This window comes from Komagataella phaffii, chromosome 4 (assembly GCF_000027005.1).
Source record: "Komagataella phaffii GS115 chromosome 4, complete sequence".
In the NCBI taxonomy this organism is placed as follows: Eukaryota; Fungi; Ascomycota; class Pichiomycetes; order Pichiales; family Pichiaceae; genus Komagataella; species Komagataella phaffii.
In genome coordinates, this window is record NC_012966.1 from 531,271 (window position 1) to 545,104 (window position 13,834).

A 13,834-nucleotide genomic window follows, 5' to 3' on the forward strand; every position below is an offset into this window, starting at 1 on the left:
GTTCGAGACATCGCTCGATGGATGGCTAAACAAATCCCAAAAATTAAAGCAAACCCATACAACAAACTAATTGACAAGGAAAACTCGTGTTAGCTTGCAGACTCAAGTAAGTATCAGTCAATCAGGATGGTGTGGCGGAGGAGCGATGCATGGGTCAGTTTTTTGCAGTGAAGTATTTTCCACTTGTCACTATGAGCTTCGACCGGGGAAATTCTTTTAAATTGGGTTTATCCATACAAATCAAGCAATACACTCGTTGGTGAAAGCCCAGACATGTTGTTAATTACAGTGTTAAAATCCTGGAGAAAAAACCATACTCACATGCACTTCCTCATCCACTTTGACTGCCTCTTTTATTCGGACTTCTACTAACCTTTTTTAGTCTATCAATGAGTGACATCAACATTTCACAAGTTCTCCAGAACGCAATCTTGGCTACGGATGCAAACAAGCGTTCCGAAGCAGAGAATCAACTTAATGGGCTTCTCAACAGTAATTTCCATGAATATTTAAGACTTTTAACCAACACGTTGGCGGACGAGAATGAACGAACTGAAGTTCGAATGCTCGCTGGTTTGGGCTTGAAGAACCAGCTGACTGCCAAGGATGAAAGGACCAAGCAAGCCAGAGCTAACCGTTGGATAGAGTTGGAGACTGAAGCTAAGAAGCAAATCAAAGAAACCGCATTAAAGGCTCTTTTGACGGAGGATACCAGAGTGGCCAACTCCGTGGCTCAGTTGGTAGCTGCTATTGCTGATATCGAGTTACCTAGATCTGAATGGCCAGAGCTCATGTCAATTATAGTAGAAAACACAAAGGCTGACAAACCAGTGAACGTTAAACGTGCCTCCTTATTGACCATTGGTTACATCTGTGAGACAGCAGACCCGTTAAATGCTGGTGTAGTGTCCCAGGCTAATGGAATTTTAATTGCCATTGTTCAAGGTGCTCAAGCCTCTGAACCTTCGAAGATAGTACGTTTAACCGCCATAAATGCTTTAGTGAACTCCTTGGAGTTTATCAGATATAATTTTGAAAGAGAGGGAGAAAGAAACTTTATCATGCAAGTAGTCTGCGAAACTACCCAGGCAGATGATCCAGAGTTACAAGCGAGTGCATTTGGTGCTCTTGCCAAAATCATGAGTTTATATTACCCGTATATGAGCGTTTACATGGAACGAGCGTTATATGGATTGACAGTTTCTGGTATGCAGAGTTCTAACGAAAAAGTCGCCTGTATGGCCGTGGAATTTTGGAGCACTGTCTGTGAAGAGGAGCTAGAAATTGCCTTACAAAAGGAAGAGTATGCCGAAACTGGTACTGCGGCAGAAGACCTGACATCCTACAACTTTGCATTGGTGGCAATCCAAGATGTTCTGCCAACCCTCCTGACACTACTCACAAGACAAAATGAAGACGCAGAAGACGATAGTTGGTCTGTTGCAATGGCTGCAGGTGCTTGTTTGCAGCTCTTTGCTCAGAATACCGGAAACTATGTTGTCCAGCCAACGCTTCAATTTGTCGAGGGAAACCTAACTGGCCCTACGTGGAGGAATAAGGAAGCAGCTGTTATGGCTTTTGGGTCGATCTTAGATGGTCCTGATAGAGAGCAGTTGAAGGTTTTGATCTCACAGGCCCTTCAGCCAATCCTGCAGCTTATGCAAGATGAATCATTGCATGTCAAGGAAACTGTAGCATGGTGCTTAGGAAGAATTGCAGACCTGGTCATTGATGCCATTGATATCAATCAACATTTGCCAGCCGTTATTCAAGCGGTCGTACAAGGATTGGCTGACCATCCCAAAGTTTCAACCAACTGCTGTTGGACTTTGATTAATTTGATGGAACAACTGTGTGCAAACGGATCGCAATTGGAAACTACACCAATGTCGCAATATTATGAAACTCTAGTTCCAACACTTATCAAATTGTCTGGTTCGGAAGAGAATGAGTACTCTGCTCGTACCTCTGCATATGAAACCCTAGCGACCCTTGTGTATTACAGTTCCAATGATGTCATGCCCATAGTAAACCAGGTTGCGTCAGAGGTTTTGAACAGATTGGAAGCCACCATTCAAATGCAACAGCATGTGGAAACTGCCGAGGAAAAGGCAAACTTGGAAGAACTCCAAAGTAGCATTCTAAGTCTCCTGACCAACGTCATCCGTCGGGCAGGACTAGAAGTAAGCGCTGTATCTGACAATTTGATGGAATTGTTTTTAAGACTGTTGCAAGCGCAAGAAAACAATGCTCTGATTGAGGAGGACATTTTCATAGCCATTTCATCCATTGCCACGGCAATAGAGAAGGGCTTTGTGAAATACATGGATGCATTTTTGCCTTTCCTGGTAGCTGCGTTACAGAATATTGAGTCTCCAGTTTGTAATACGGCTATTGGATTGATTGCTGATATCTCACATTCACTCGGTGATGGAATCCTTCCATATGTTCCTAACCTGATTAATATTTTGGGAGCTGCTCTTATGAATCAAAACATCAAAAGAGATTTAAGACCTATAATATTGTCATGTTTTGGAGACATTGCATCGTCTATTGGTGAACACTTTTTACCATATCTGGAAGTGGTGATGAACATTTGCGCAAGCGCTCAATCTCTGCAGGTAGAAGATGGTTCAATTGAAAATTTGGACTACATCCTTACCGTGAGAGAGTCCGTATTGGACGCGTACGTCGGCATTATTGGAGGATTGCATTCACATCCAGAAGCCATTTTCCCCTACACCCAGCAGGTGATGGACTTTTTATTATCAGTTTATTCGGATATAAACATGTCTTCTTCTGACACCGTTAGTCGATCTGCAGTGGGTATTCTAGGTGATCTTGCTTTGATGTTCCCTAATGGGGAAATCAAACAAATTTACACGCAAGATTGGGTGACACAGTTTATAAAGAGCACGAGGTCAAATCCTTCTTTCCAACAGTCTACCAAGGACACTGCCAGATGGGCCAGAGAACAGCAGAAAAAGCAGTTGTCTCTATAATATAACATATAATGCAATATTGATTAAGGTCGTTGGTTAACCATATAGTTTCTCGATTCTTTTTATGTATCAAGCGTTGGAATCTCTTCACCCATCTTAGCATGAGTGCCTTAGTACCATTTGACCACACGTTTGTCCTGTACGATTCGTCCGATCTAATATCTTTGGCAGCGGCAGTGTGGTCACTGGTTCCAATCTTCATTTTGGTATTCTATTTCTCATGGTTTGTATGTACGCGTGAAATTGAAGCTGTTATTGTAGCAGCTGGTCATGTAGCCAATGATGTTGTCAACAGTCTAGTCAAAAACACGCTTAAACAGGAAAGGCCTGAGCTGGCCAGTGAACTAGCCGGCTTTCGGGTTGTGGGGAACGGATTTAATGAGTTCTTGGGCACTCAATATGGAATGCCAAGCGCTCACAGTCAGTTTATGGGCTTTTTCGCTTCTTATTTTGTCCTCAAGCTCTGGTTACAATGGTCAAGATCAGAAGGTAAAGCTCCTTCCCAGCAAATGAAAGTGTTTGGAACGCTATGTTTTCTTCTTGCCGCGTATTGTGTGTGCGCCTCAAGAGTTTACTTGTTTTACCACACTTTGGAACAAGTTGCAGTGGGCGTATCCCTTGGTGCATTTCTGGGTACATGCTATTTCCTTCTCATCTCCTTTGCCAGAGCTATAAGCCTAGTCAATTGGGTAGTCAATTGGCCGTTCTCCAGCTGGTTGAGTGTGAAAGACTCTTGGGCTGAAGGAGGGTTGACGTTGAAAGAAGAGAGATTACAATGGCTGGAAAGGTGTAAAGGATGTAAGTTGGGAACGAGTGAAAGTGAGAAGAAAGGGAATTAATACTAATGTTAAAATAAGCATGTTAGCATATCAAGTGTCTTCAATGATATAAAGAGAGATGTTGGCTGGTTTTGGGTACTGCATGGACTGGTTTTCTAAGAATTGAGCTTGACACCGAGTGAAGAGCAGACTTGACACTTTGATCCTACCAATCAACACTTTGTTCAGATGAGACGTTTTCTTGGCATATAGTTGTTGTATTAGTGCATTTTTTGGACTCCATAGTCTAAATTTCAGAGCTATGATAATATGAGATGTAGCTAAAACCCGGAAAGAATTTTAGCAGCCATACATGTTGTTATCAGTCACTGGCAGCAGTTTTTGGATGACAACCATCACTCGGCGTAGATAAAATGTAATCGTGAAACTAAATAATCTTCAAAAGGCAGTTCCATCCCAAAGCGATGAAATGACAGAATTGACGCCTGCATGACACACTTAATCGCTGTGCATGAGTTTATTGATACTGCCGATCTGGACTCAGCATTCTTCTTGGTGTTTATGCGTATGATGGGACTATCGTAAGAAATAAGATAAAGATTTAGAAATTATGGTAGAATTACGCTACAGCGTGCAGATTTTTTGAGATTGTATCGTATCTGTCATGTACTTCCAAGAGTAATTGAAATTTAAAGCTAAAAGATTGTAAATGAAGCAGCAATATATGTTGCACCGGGTAACAAGACGAGCCAAACCTGCAAGTAATTCAAGAAGAATAAGCTAAGCAGGTACCATCATTGCATAGATAGTATGAATGAAACTGTCAGGCCAAAAAAGAGATTGCAGCACCTGAGTTTCGCGTATGGTCTCCCACTACACTACTCGGTCAGGCTCTTAGCAGCTTAACTACGGTTGATCGGACGGGAAACGGTGCTTTCTGCTAGATATGGCCGCAACCGGAAGCCTAGCTTTTTATGTTACTAAGTGCCCATAACATAATAAGTGAATCTTCGATAGCCTAACAATGTGAACGGCATTACTGTGAAATCCCATGCTACAAACAATAACTTAAAACCACCTTTCCTTTCACCTTAGATCTGGGTTTAGTAACAATAATATACCAAATCTTGCTTGACATTATCCTCAAGAACATATTACTATATAAATAAATAATCGACTTCATGACATGACCAACTATTTAGTGTATACAACTATGCTAGAATACATAAACTGTTAATCTTCAGTCTGTTCTAAACCCTCAACTGGGATTCTTGTTGCGGTATTAGTGTAGGCATTATAAGTGATCTGAATAACTTCATTCTCTGGGAACTTCAATGTTGGAATGTCATAAGAGTGACATGCCATCAAATAGCCATACAAAACACGTAGCACAGTCTCGTCAGCAATGATTAGTACATCACCCCTCATTCTTTCCATTTCAAAAAGTAATGGTTCCACCTTGACAGCCAGGTCGTGGTAAGACTCTGCACGAGGGTATCTGTGATGGTATGGGTCCGCCAAATGCTCTTCATAATCATGAGGAAATTTTTCTTTCAATTCTTCAAGAGTTAACCCTTCAGCATCTCCAGGATTCAATTGGGTCAACTGCTGTCTGTGACGCGTGGTGATTCCTAAATCTTTGAACATCTGTGCAGCCTCCACCGTCCTGCGTCTCACAGAGGTCCAAACGACTAGAGAATTCTCATGCTGACCATCGACTCCATAAGCCGGTTGCCTTTTTGTGGCCTCAATTTTTGGTCTTTGAACATTATGGTAGAAGTTCTCTCCCTTGAACTTGGAGATATGACCTAGTACAGTTTTCATAACTTTTTGGGAGTACTCTCTACCTGCTTCTGTGAGTGGTGGATCGCTCTTGAAACTTAACTTATTATTGGAGCATCGGGCCATATAAACCGATCCACGCTTGATCTTTGAATTCATCAGAAAGAAAACAATTTTCGATGTAAGGAAATCGTGATTACTGTTTTTGACAATAAGTCTTTCACCGAAATTGATGAATTTGACATAACTCAAAGAAGGCTCGTTCATTTCCTGATAATGTGGAGCTACCATTTCCACTCGCTTTTTATAATCTTCGACAGCTTGTTTACTATCCCAATTCTGATAGTCGGGAGACTTAGAAGCATCCTGAATGTTGGCCCGTAATAGGTTATCATCAGTGACCAGTGATTCAATAAACAGGACACGAATGCCGTACAATTTCATTCTCTCTACCAATTCTACTCTTTCTTTGGAAATAGCGTTAACCGCATCGTATATGGCCACCTGACCATGATCGCCCTGAAAAAATGCTTTCATATCTTGAACGCAAGACTCCGTAAGCTCTTTACGCATTTTGAATGCCTCTTCAGTATCTGGAACAGGTTTGAAAAAATCATCTGTAATAGTGCCAGTTTTTGCCCTTCTATAGTTGCCCATATGAAACAAATTTGATTTAAGGCCCAACCATCTCAGGTATCGGCATAATGAAATAGATAGGTTTGTCTTTCCTCTGGCAGGTTGGCCACAGATACAAACACAGACTTGACCAGCATGAAACATTCTTCCAGATTCTGTGGAGTATAGCTGACCTGGACTGATGTAGGTGGAATCGACACTGTCGTGAATTCCATCCAGGTGAACAGCTTTTTTACCTTTGACGGTGTCCAGTTTCTCCCATCTTGTTTGTTTCCTAGCTGAGTAGTTTCCTGGAATAACGGGCTCTTGAATTTCTTCGGTCATTGGTAGATCTGGGGAAGAAGAGCTTGCGGTTGGTTTGAAGTTGTGGGGGAAACGGTTGTATTACTAGACGAGTGATGATACGCGAAGCCTTTCCGGTGTTTGGAGGTAATTTAAATATTAGTGGGGGGAAAAGAGAGGTAGAAAGGAGAGTGAGTTTACTATGATTCAACGGAGGAAAATGAGATCTCAAGAGTGCGTCGACAGTAAGTGCTGGAAACCTTTTGGAATACATTGATCACTTGATGTTCTTTCGTGATGTAAATGAAAAGTCGTCGACCTTATCGGGAAACATTAAAAGTCGACATGTAAAGATCGAGAGGTAGTTGAGATAACCTCCGCAAACTGCTACTTTGATGCCCATTCTTTCTAACAACAGGCAACAGTCTGTGTCATTGATATCCTCAGCTTTCCTGAACCTAATCACTTTGCCATAACATCTCAAAACAATCGAAACCCTTGATCTACAGTTGACTTTCCCTACACTCGGTGATACTTCGGTACACTTACATTATGACTATACATCTACTCGAGCTTACCACCATTTCTTTGAATGTAGTCCTTTCTGTTGTCATCCAAGTACAACTTGGTAATAACAACGTTGGAAGGGTGAATGTTCAATGGGACGGAAGCACCGTTGGATTTTTCTCTGGTGACCTTGGAAACTTGAATACCGTACTTCAATCTGTAAACGGAGGAAACCTTTCCTTCTTGGCCCTTCTTGGAACCTCTGACAATACGGACTTCATCCTCTTTTCTGATTGGGATGGACTTGATACCATGTTGTTCTCTCAACTCCTTGGACAGAGGAGAAGACATCAGAATTTGACGCACCGATGAAGGAGCGGTGAAGTATGCCTTTCTGGATTTTCTTCTGGAAGATGAAACGTCTTGACTGACTTTGGCCATTTTCGTTGATAGAGTAAGTAGGAAGATTGTATGGATTGTGCTGAAATTTTTTGTTTGAGTAAGGAGCGACAGAATAGACGAGCGTGTATGGACCAAAAAGGAAAAATTGAAAATTACATTACACACCCTTACATTAGTGCAGTCACATTGGGACACAAACTCACGATTAGGGCTGACGCGCGGGTTATTGCGTTCTTGGGAGGATAAACCTCCATCAGGATCTGGGAGGAACGCTTCACATGCTAGTACATCACATGCAATCAAGTGTACTCCGGACCCCATATATGACTGATTACATAATCTGTTCACTCCATAACCCCTCCACATGCTATTATCTGTCTTGGAGAACGAGGAGCATATGGGGTGAAGGGAAAGTAGTTCTATTGTTTAAATAGCTCCGGAGATCCATCTCATATTTCCCTCTCACTTCTCCATTTATTCTTAGCTCGTATGAACGTAGTAATATTCAAATCGGACCCTCTCTCGTATGATCAGGTTAGGGCTTTGGATAAGATCTTCACCGATCACGGAATTCAAGTGAATGTGGTATCCAAATTCCATCCAGATTCTAGCGAGTTGAAGGCTGATTTATATCTCATTTTGACACCAGGAAAAGAATTGGAGAGCAAGTTCTTTGTACGACAATGTGCTAGTCATATTTCCAAGGTTGACGCGATGAATCCGGTTATTCTATTTGACCATCAACTGAACTCAACATTCCCGGTCCTATTCAATTGCTTAGTTAAGAAGGGGTCTTTGAAATCAAGGCCCGTGTATGGGTTGCCGGTATCCCATTTAGATACCTCTTCACTCAATTCAGGGGACCTAAGGGTACTGATCGATCTAGGAATGTCAGGAATTGCCCAATACTTTGACTACATAATAAGTTTGTCCCGAACCGAAGAAGCTTCCCAGATTGTTCAAGCAATGGTCAATCATGGCAAGCAAAACTTCAACAATGAGTTCATACAAAGTTTATCTTATTTTTACTTGCCTGTCTCTCTTCAGAAAGGGCAGCTATCAGTATTCGATCCATTGACAGATCCTCAGACAATTCAGAAATTCAAAAACTTGAATCTTTCCTGTCTAGATGACAGCGTGACCAGTTTAGAAGAGCTGATGGAAGCTTGCATCTACAATGATAGGGTCATTCATTCGGTGTCTAGACACCAAGAACTGGCATTCAACTATACTCATGGTACTAAATTATGATGTGATCATCTAAGTTGAATAGAAACAGATCAATCATTCAGGGAGTAACTGATCAATAATCTCTTCGCATCTTTCCACTCCCCAATTAATCCTTTCTTTCTGTTTCCTTCCCTTGGTTAATTGACTGTTCTGGACTTTTTCCGGTAGAAAGTACTTGAGACCTTTCAATAGCAATGGTTGTTCGTTACAATTTTGTAGCGCCTGTTGCAGCTTTTGTAGATCCTTCTTCAGGCATAGTTGATCTAGGAAAGTAATGAACATGATTTCCAAAAACAGAGTGGTAGTTGCCAAAGTAGTCAAAAAGTTGACGTTTCGCAATAAATGCAAGGCTAATGACGATTGGCCGAACAGAAAACCAAAGAAACGTCCTAAATTCAATACTCTCTTTAGTTGAGTCTCCTCGTTTATGTTTTCCTCGTCATTATGAAAAGAAAATGCCAATCCCGTGTCGCTATCATTATCCTTATCATCATGGGACTCAAAATCCTTAAGGATGTCCCAAAGAGTGAATTGAAAAGATTTCCTCATCATATGGTCTTCACACAGTTTTTTAGCAAGGAATCCGTAAAATGGATTGTATGTATCTTCCATAGTAACACAGTGCAGTAGGATTTGGGGTATTTCCTTTTGCTGTTGTCTCTTGAGCCGGAGCTTTTCCAGTTTTTCAAACGCATTAACATAATCTTCGGCTGAAACGATGCTAATGAAAATGGCTCTTCTGACATCAGTATTCATTCTCTGAGTTCGAGCGAGTTCTTGCCAGTTAGGTTCACTATCTACCATGAAGTCTGAGCTATCATTGACTTGAAATTTCCCAACTGTCTTCTCTGTTTGCGTTTCATCTCCTTCAACTGAGGTAGAATCTGTACCTTTCCAAGCTGATCCAATTAACCACCACTTACCTCTGTCTTCAACATGCAATATATCATCAAACGAAACCTGGATAGGTTCAACTATCTTCCCTATAGGTAGTACCTTTTTGATCCGAACAATCATTTGCGCAGTATTTTCGACATCAAAACCCTTTAATTTATTATTCTTCAAATTGGTCATCGTTTCAATCAGGAACTTTGCTCTTGTAGACTGCTTAGAGTTGACAAAATCTTTATTCAAAAGCTCGAGTATATCTTTTAATAAACTGATGTCATCAGAACGCAACTTGGATCCGCAGCATCTTATGAGCTTCAGAAGAAGCTCAACTTTCACTTCATTGGAATCTGTCACTAATCTTTCCCTGATTATGTCATAAATGAGCTTACAACCAAAAACATTAAAATTGTACAAAAAACCAATGAATGAAGTCAGGTTAACAATTTCTTTGCTTTCAACTGATAACGTCCCCTGAAAAAATTCCTCCAACTTCGTGATAGCAACCTGAATGATATGAGTACCAAACTCATACCTATTTCTATAAATGGCGCTCACTAAACCACTGTATACCAGTACAAATCCATCCAGTAAACGCCCAGGCGTCATGATAGTTTTGAGAATAACGTCTGTAATCACCTCAGTGACAACCTGCCTGGGATTATCATTGTACAGAAGTTGTAATTGACTGACTATAGTCATCATGTTTTGCTCTGTAAGTTTATTTAACGGGCCTTTAACCTGTTTGATGATTTTTTGGACTTGTTCTGAGTCTTGAGTTTGTTTTCGTCTTAAGGCAGGGGGGACGTATTTTGATGACTGGGAGACAGGTGCAACAAATGGATTTTCTTTGACTCGGGGGCCTTCATCCGAGTCTGAATCTGCTGCACTATCGGATGTTTCAATTTTTTCCATTTCTGCCAACTCCCTTCGTTCATCAGAATCAAATTCTTCATCATCACCATCCTGCTCTTCACTAGCGGATCCTGAACTTTGTTCTTGACTGCCATCAAATATGGTATCCAGTCCGTCTAGCAATCCACCGATGGCATCATTTTCGTCATTCTTGTTTAGTTTAGAATCAGCTTTAAGACCAAGCTTCCTTGCGTAGTACTTCATTTCTTCTTCTTCCTTTTCTATTAGGGCTCTTTCATGAGGGGACAATATGCGAACGGTTTCATTTTTTGACTTTGATTTATGTTTCTTCTGGTTCGTGTCTCCTTCTTCTTCTTCTTCTTCTTCTTCTTCTTCGTAGTGCTCTAGTTGATCTTCATCGACTTCTTCATCATCTCCATCTTCATCTTCATCTTCATCTCCATCCAAGTCAGAAACCTCATCATCACTCAAATCGCTGAGAGAAATGATTCTCTCCGTGCTTTTCGTAGTTTTAGTTGATCTGGATTTGCCCTTCAAAGCTGCCAATTGGGCCAAAGGGTCTTCTTCCTCCTCCCCATCATCATTAATCAAATTTTCTTCCTCAGCTTCCTCTTTAGAGCTATCGCCTAAATCAGATACCTCATCATCGCTCAGATCACTTAAATTGACGACCCTTTCAGTAGATTGCCCACTAATATTCTTTTCAGCCTTGAGTGCCTTTAATTTTTCTAGTGGACTGCTATCAGTAGAGAGATCAGCTGCATCTGAAACGCTTGAATCGGAATCAAAGTCTGCAAATTTGACACTTTTGGTCTTTTCTGTATTCTCAGACTTTGCCTTTAAACTGCTCTTCAGCAGTGTTTCCGCTTCATCGACCTTCTTTGACCTTTGACTGTTTGCTTTTGCAGATCTCTGTTTTTGTTTGTGTTTCTCTTTTTTATCCTGTCTAAGCTGTCTTCTCTTATCCTTTCTATTGACTTGAGGGCGTTTTCTTTTGCTTGTAAAATCCCGAACGTCTGATCCATTCACTGAGCTCTCTTCATTTGACCGAATCTGATCCAGCAAACTACCGGGCAATCTGATCTCGTGTCGATTCATTATGGATAGATTTAGTGACAGGAGCTTAAATTATTTTTCTTAGAGATGAGAGTTCTTAATCTAGTATATTGGGGCGGCGAGAAGTCACTACAAGGTCGTTGTGTAGCCATCTAACAATGGTTCCAAAAAAGAACGTGCAAGGGAGGACTCAGGCAAATTAAGCTCTAGTGAGAAGTAGAGGAGTCTGAGAAAGTTTACCAGTTCTTTGAAGTATCCATTAGAGTGTTGAACCTTCTTCGGTTAGTGGGTAGTTGGCCTTCCGCGAGCCTACTAACCAGTGGTCGCTTGGTCAATCTTGAGGTATCTTTCTACAAACACTGTCTATGCTTCTAAAAAAGGTTCTTAGCCGTTACCTATCAATCACATTCCAAGTAACTGCAACCTCCTTGGTTGGTTTCCACCGAATGCTTGAGCTCAGCACACGAAGATTTAAAGACATTTCCACGGTGCCTATTACCTAATCAGTACGTTCGCACTTCTGTAGATAGCCTCCCAGCGCCTTCCAGTCTACTTCAACTTCTATCCATTTTTCAGGTATGAACAGATTTAGACTGGATGCAAAGGTGGTGACGGATTTGGCCCTTTTTGTTGGAACGAGTCTGTCCATATATTATTTAATTAGCACGCTTTTGGGAGACGGTGCTCCCCACTCGCTGAAATCCAAAGAATCAAAGAAGAAAGCAAAGGCTTCATTAGAACGGTTAAAGGCACTAAATCCCGATCTGAATCTGGATTTAAATGATTACGAAAAAGTAGTACTCTCCTCAGTAATAACTCCATCAGAAATAAATGTGGGGTTTGACGATATTGGTGGATTGGAACCTATTATTGACGATTTACGAGAGAGTGTTTTGGTTCCGTTGAACCATCCAGAGTTGTTCAATCAATATTCGCAGTTGCTTCAGGCTCCTAAGGGGGTATTATTATATGGTCCACCTGGCTGCGGAAAAACAATGTTAGCTAAAGCTTTGGCTTCAGAAAGTGGTGCCAATTTTATATCGATTAGGATGTCTTCTGTTATGGATAAATGGTACGGGGAATCTAACAAGCTTGTGGATGCAATATTCTCGTTGGCTAACAAATTGCAGCCATGTATTATTTTCATCGATGAGATCGACTCTTTTTTGAGAGAAAGACAAGCTATGGATCATGAAATTACAGCCACTTTGAAGGCAGAGTTTATGACCCTTTGGGATGGGTTAACCTCCACGGGCAGGATCCTTGTACTGGGGGCTACCAACAGACCAAATGATATTGACAGCGCATTTATGAGGCGAATGCCTAAAAGGTTTTCCGTTAACCTTCCCGATACAGAGCAACGATTCAAGATTCTCAACGTATTACTTAAAGACGTCGCCTACGATTTTGATTTAATAGACTTGGCAGTGAAAACGGCAGGTGCCAGCGGGTCTGATTTGAAGGAGATGTGTCGAAATGCTGCTGTCAATGCGACGAGACAATACATCCGCAAGAATATGGGAGCATCAGGGAAAATGAAGACCACGGAAAAGATTAAGCTGCGTCCTTTGAATCTGGGGGACTTTCTAACTACTATTTCACCCAGCGACCCTGTTCACAGGAATGTCATACCTGCAGCCCCCAATGTGGACTGATCTATAATTCTAGACCCTTTTTGTACATATATTCAGTTCTAATCAGGAAAAATAATGACACCCAATATGAAATTGATTAGGTAATATGAACCTTAAAGCGGACAGTAGTTTGCTACTCAAAATGTAGATCCCACTGTTTTCTTGGGTGTCAAATTTTTTACGCCTGGTTGGCTGATCACAGTGGTTATAAATGTGCAGCACAGCACGGGCTTAAATTGTTTGGCTGCCTCAGCAAGCGGAGAAGATTTGTCAATAGTAATTGGATTTCATCTCTCGTCACTTGCCTTTGTAGAATATCTTTTTGGACTCTTCGAAGATCTCTATACTGATGGTAGTATATCGATTCAAAGCGAGTCCTAGAACGAGTTACCGATCGAATGTCAATTTTTAATGCCTGTTCTAACTGGTATCAAATGGTTAGAAACCCGGCTCGTTTTTTGATCGGCACATTGGCTTTTCGACTCGTTCATGGAATGGGGACTGTGCTGTGACGTCGAAACTAGTAACCCAAAATTTCATATGTAAAATTCTTCCCTCTTGAACTGAATTTATTCCGATTAGCAAACAAGAAAATAACAGTTCACTCAAATCTTGCATTGTTCTCACCGGTGAAATCGTGAGAACCTAATCTTCGCCATCCCTGTGTAGCCAATTGCATGCCCCTATGGTGCCTGCCTAGACCTTACAGCTCGTTTAACCTTGGGAAGGCCTGTAGCTATTATACACCACACATCCACTA

General features: G+C 41.3%; 8 protein-coding genes across 8 annotated transcripts; 5 read left to right on the forward strand and 3 right to left on the reverse strand.

Moving 5' to 3' along the window:
- Window positions 1-389: 389 nt before the first annotated feature.
- On the forward strand, window positions 390-3,002 carry PAS_chr4_0263 (Karyopherin beta, forms a dimeric complex with Srp1p (Kap60p); the record flags this gene model as incomplete). Its single annotated transcript, XM_002493631.1, has 1 exon — window positions 390-3,002. The coding sequence occupies one exon, from the start codon at window positions 390-392 to the stop codon at window positions 3,000-3,002; it is 2,613 nt and encodes an 870-aa protein (XP_002493676.1).
- Window positions 3,003-3,103: 101 nt separating this feature from the next.
- Window positions 3,104-3,841, forward strand: PAS_chr4_0264 (Dolichyl pyrophosphate (Dol-P-P) phosphatase with a luminally oriented active site in the ER; the record flags this gene model as incomplete). Its single annotated transcript, XM_002493632.1, has 1 exon — window positions 3,104-3,841. One exon carries the CDS (start codon window positions 3,104-3,106, stop codon window positions 3,839-3,841), a length of 738 nt encoding a protein of 245 aa, XP_002493677.1.
- A 451-nt stretch (window positions 3,842-4,292) lies between these two features.
- Window positions 4,293-4,725, forward strand: PAS_chr4_0265 (uncharacterized protein; the record flags this gene model as incomplete). Its single annotated transcript, XM_002493633.1, has 2 exons — window positions 4,293-4,346; window positions 4,609-4,725. 2 exons carry the CDS (start codon window positions 4,293-4,295, stop codon window positions 4,723-4,725), a joined length of 171 nt encoding a protein of 56 aa, XP_002493678.1.
- A 289-nt stretch (window positions 4,726-5,014) lies between these two features.
- Window positions 5,015-6,523, reverse strand: PAS_chr4_0266 (uncharacterized protein; the record flags this gene model as incomplete). The annotated part of the gene is made up of 1 exon (XM_002493634.1): window positions 5,015-6,523. One exon carries the CDS (start codon window positions 6,521-6,523, stop codon window positions 5,015-5,017), a length of 1,509 nt encoding a protein of 502 aa, XP_002493679.1.
- A 522-nt stretch (window positions 6,524-7,045) lies between these two features.
- On the reverse strand, window positions 7,046-7,429 carry PAS_chr4_0267 (60S ribosomal protein L26; the record flags this gene model as incomplete). The annotated part of the gene is made up of 1 exon (XM_002493635.1): window positions 7,046-7,429. The coding sequence occupies one exon, from the start codon at window positions 7,427-7,429 to the stop codon at window positions 7,046-7,048; it is 384 nt and encodes a 127-aa protein (XP_002493680.1).
- Window positions 7,430-7,879: 450 nt separating this feature from the next.
- Window positions 7,880-8,641, forward strand: PAS_chr4_0268 (Hypothetical protein; the record flags this gene model as incomplete). Its single annotated transcript, XM_002493636.1, has 1 exon — window positions 7,880-8,641. The coding sequence occupies one exon, from the start codon at window positions 7,880-7,882 to the stop codon at window positions 8,639-8,641; it is 762 nt and encodes a 253-aa protein (XP_002493681.1).
- A 33-nt stretch (window positions 8,642-8,674) lies between these two features.
- Window positions 8,675-11,482, reverse strand: PAS_chr4_0269 (Essential nuclear protein with a possible role in the osmoregulatory glycerol response; the record flags this gene model as incomplete). Its single annotated transcript, XM_002493637.1, has 1 exon — window positions 8,675-11,482. The coding sequence occupies one exon, from the start codon at window positions 11,480-11,482 to the stop codon at window positions 8,675-8,677; it is 2,808 nt and encodes a 935-aa protein (XP_002493682.1).
- A 536-nt stretch (window positions 11,483-12,018) lies between these two features.
- On the forward strand, window positions 12,019-13,095 carry PAS_chr4_0270 (Mitochondrial protein involved in sorting of proteins in the mitochondria; the record flags this gene model as incomplete). Its single annotated transcript, XM_002493638.1, has 1 exon — window positions 12,019-13,095. One exon carries the CDS (start codon window positions 12,019-12,021, stop codon window positions 13,093-13,095), a length of 1,077 nt encoding a protein of 358 aa, XP_002493683.1.
- Between the last annotated feature and the right edge of the window lie 739 nt (window positions 13,096-13,834).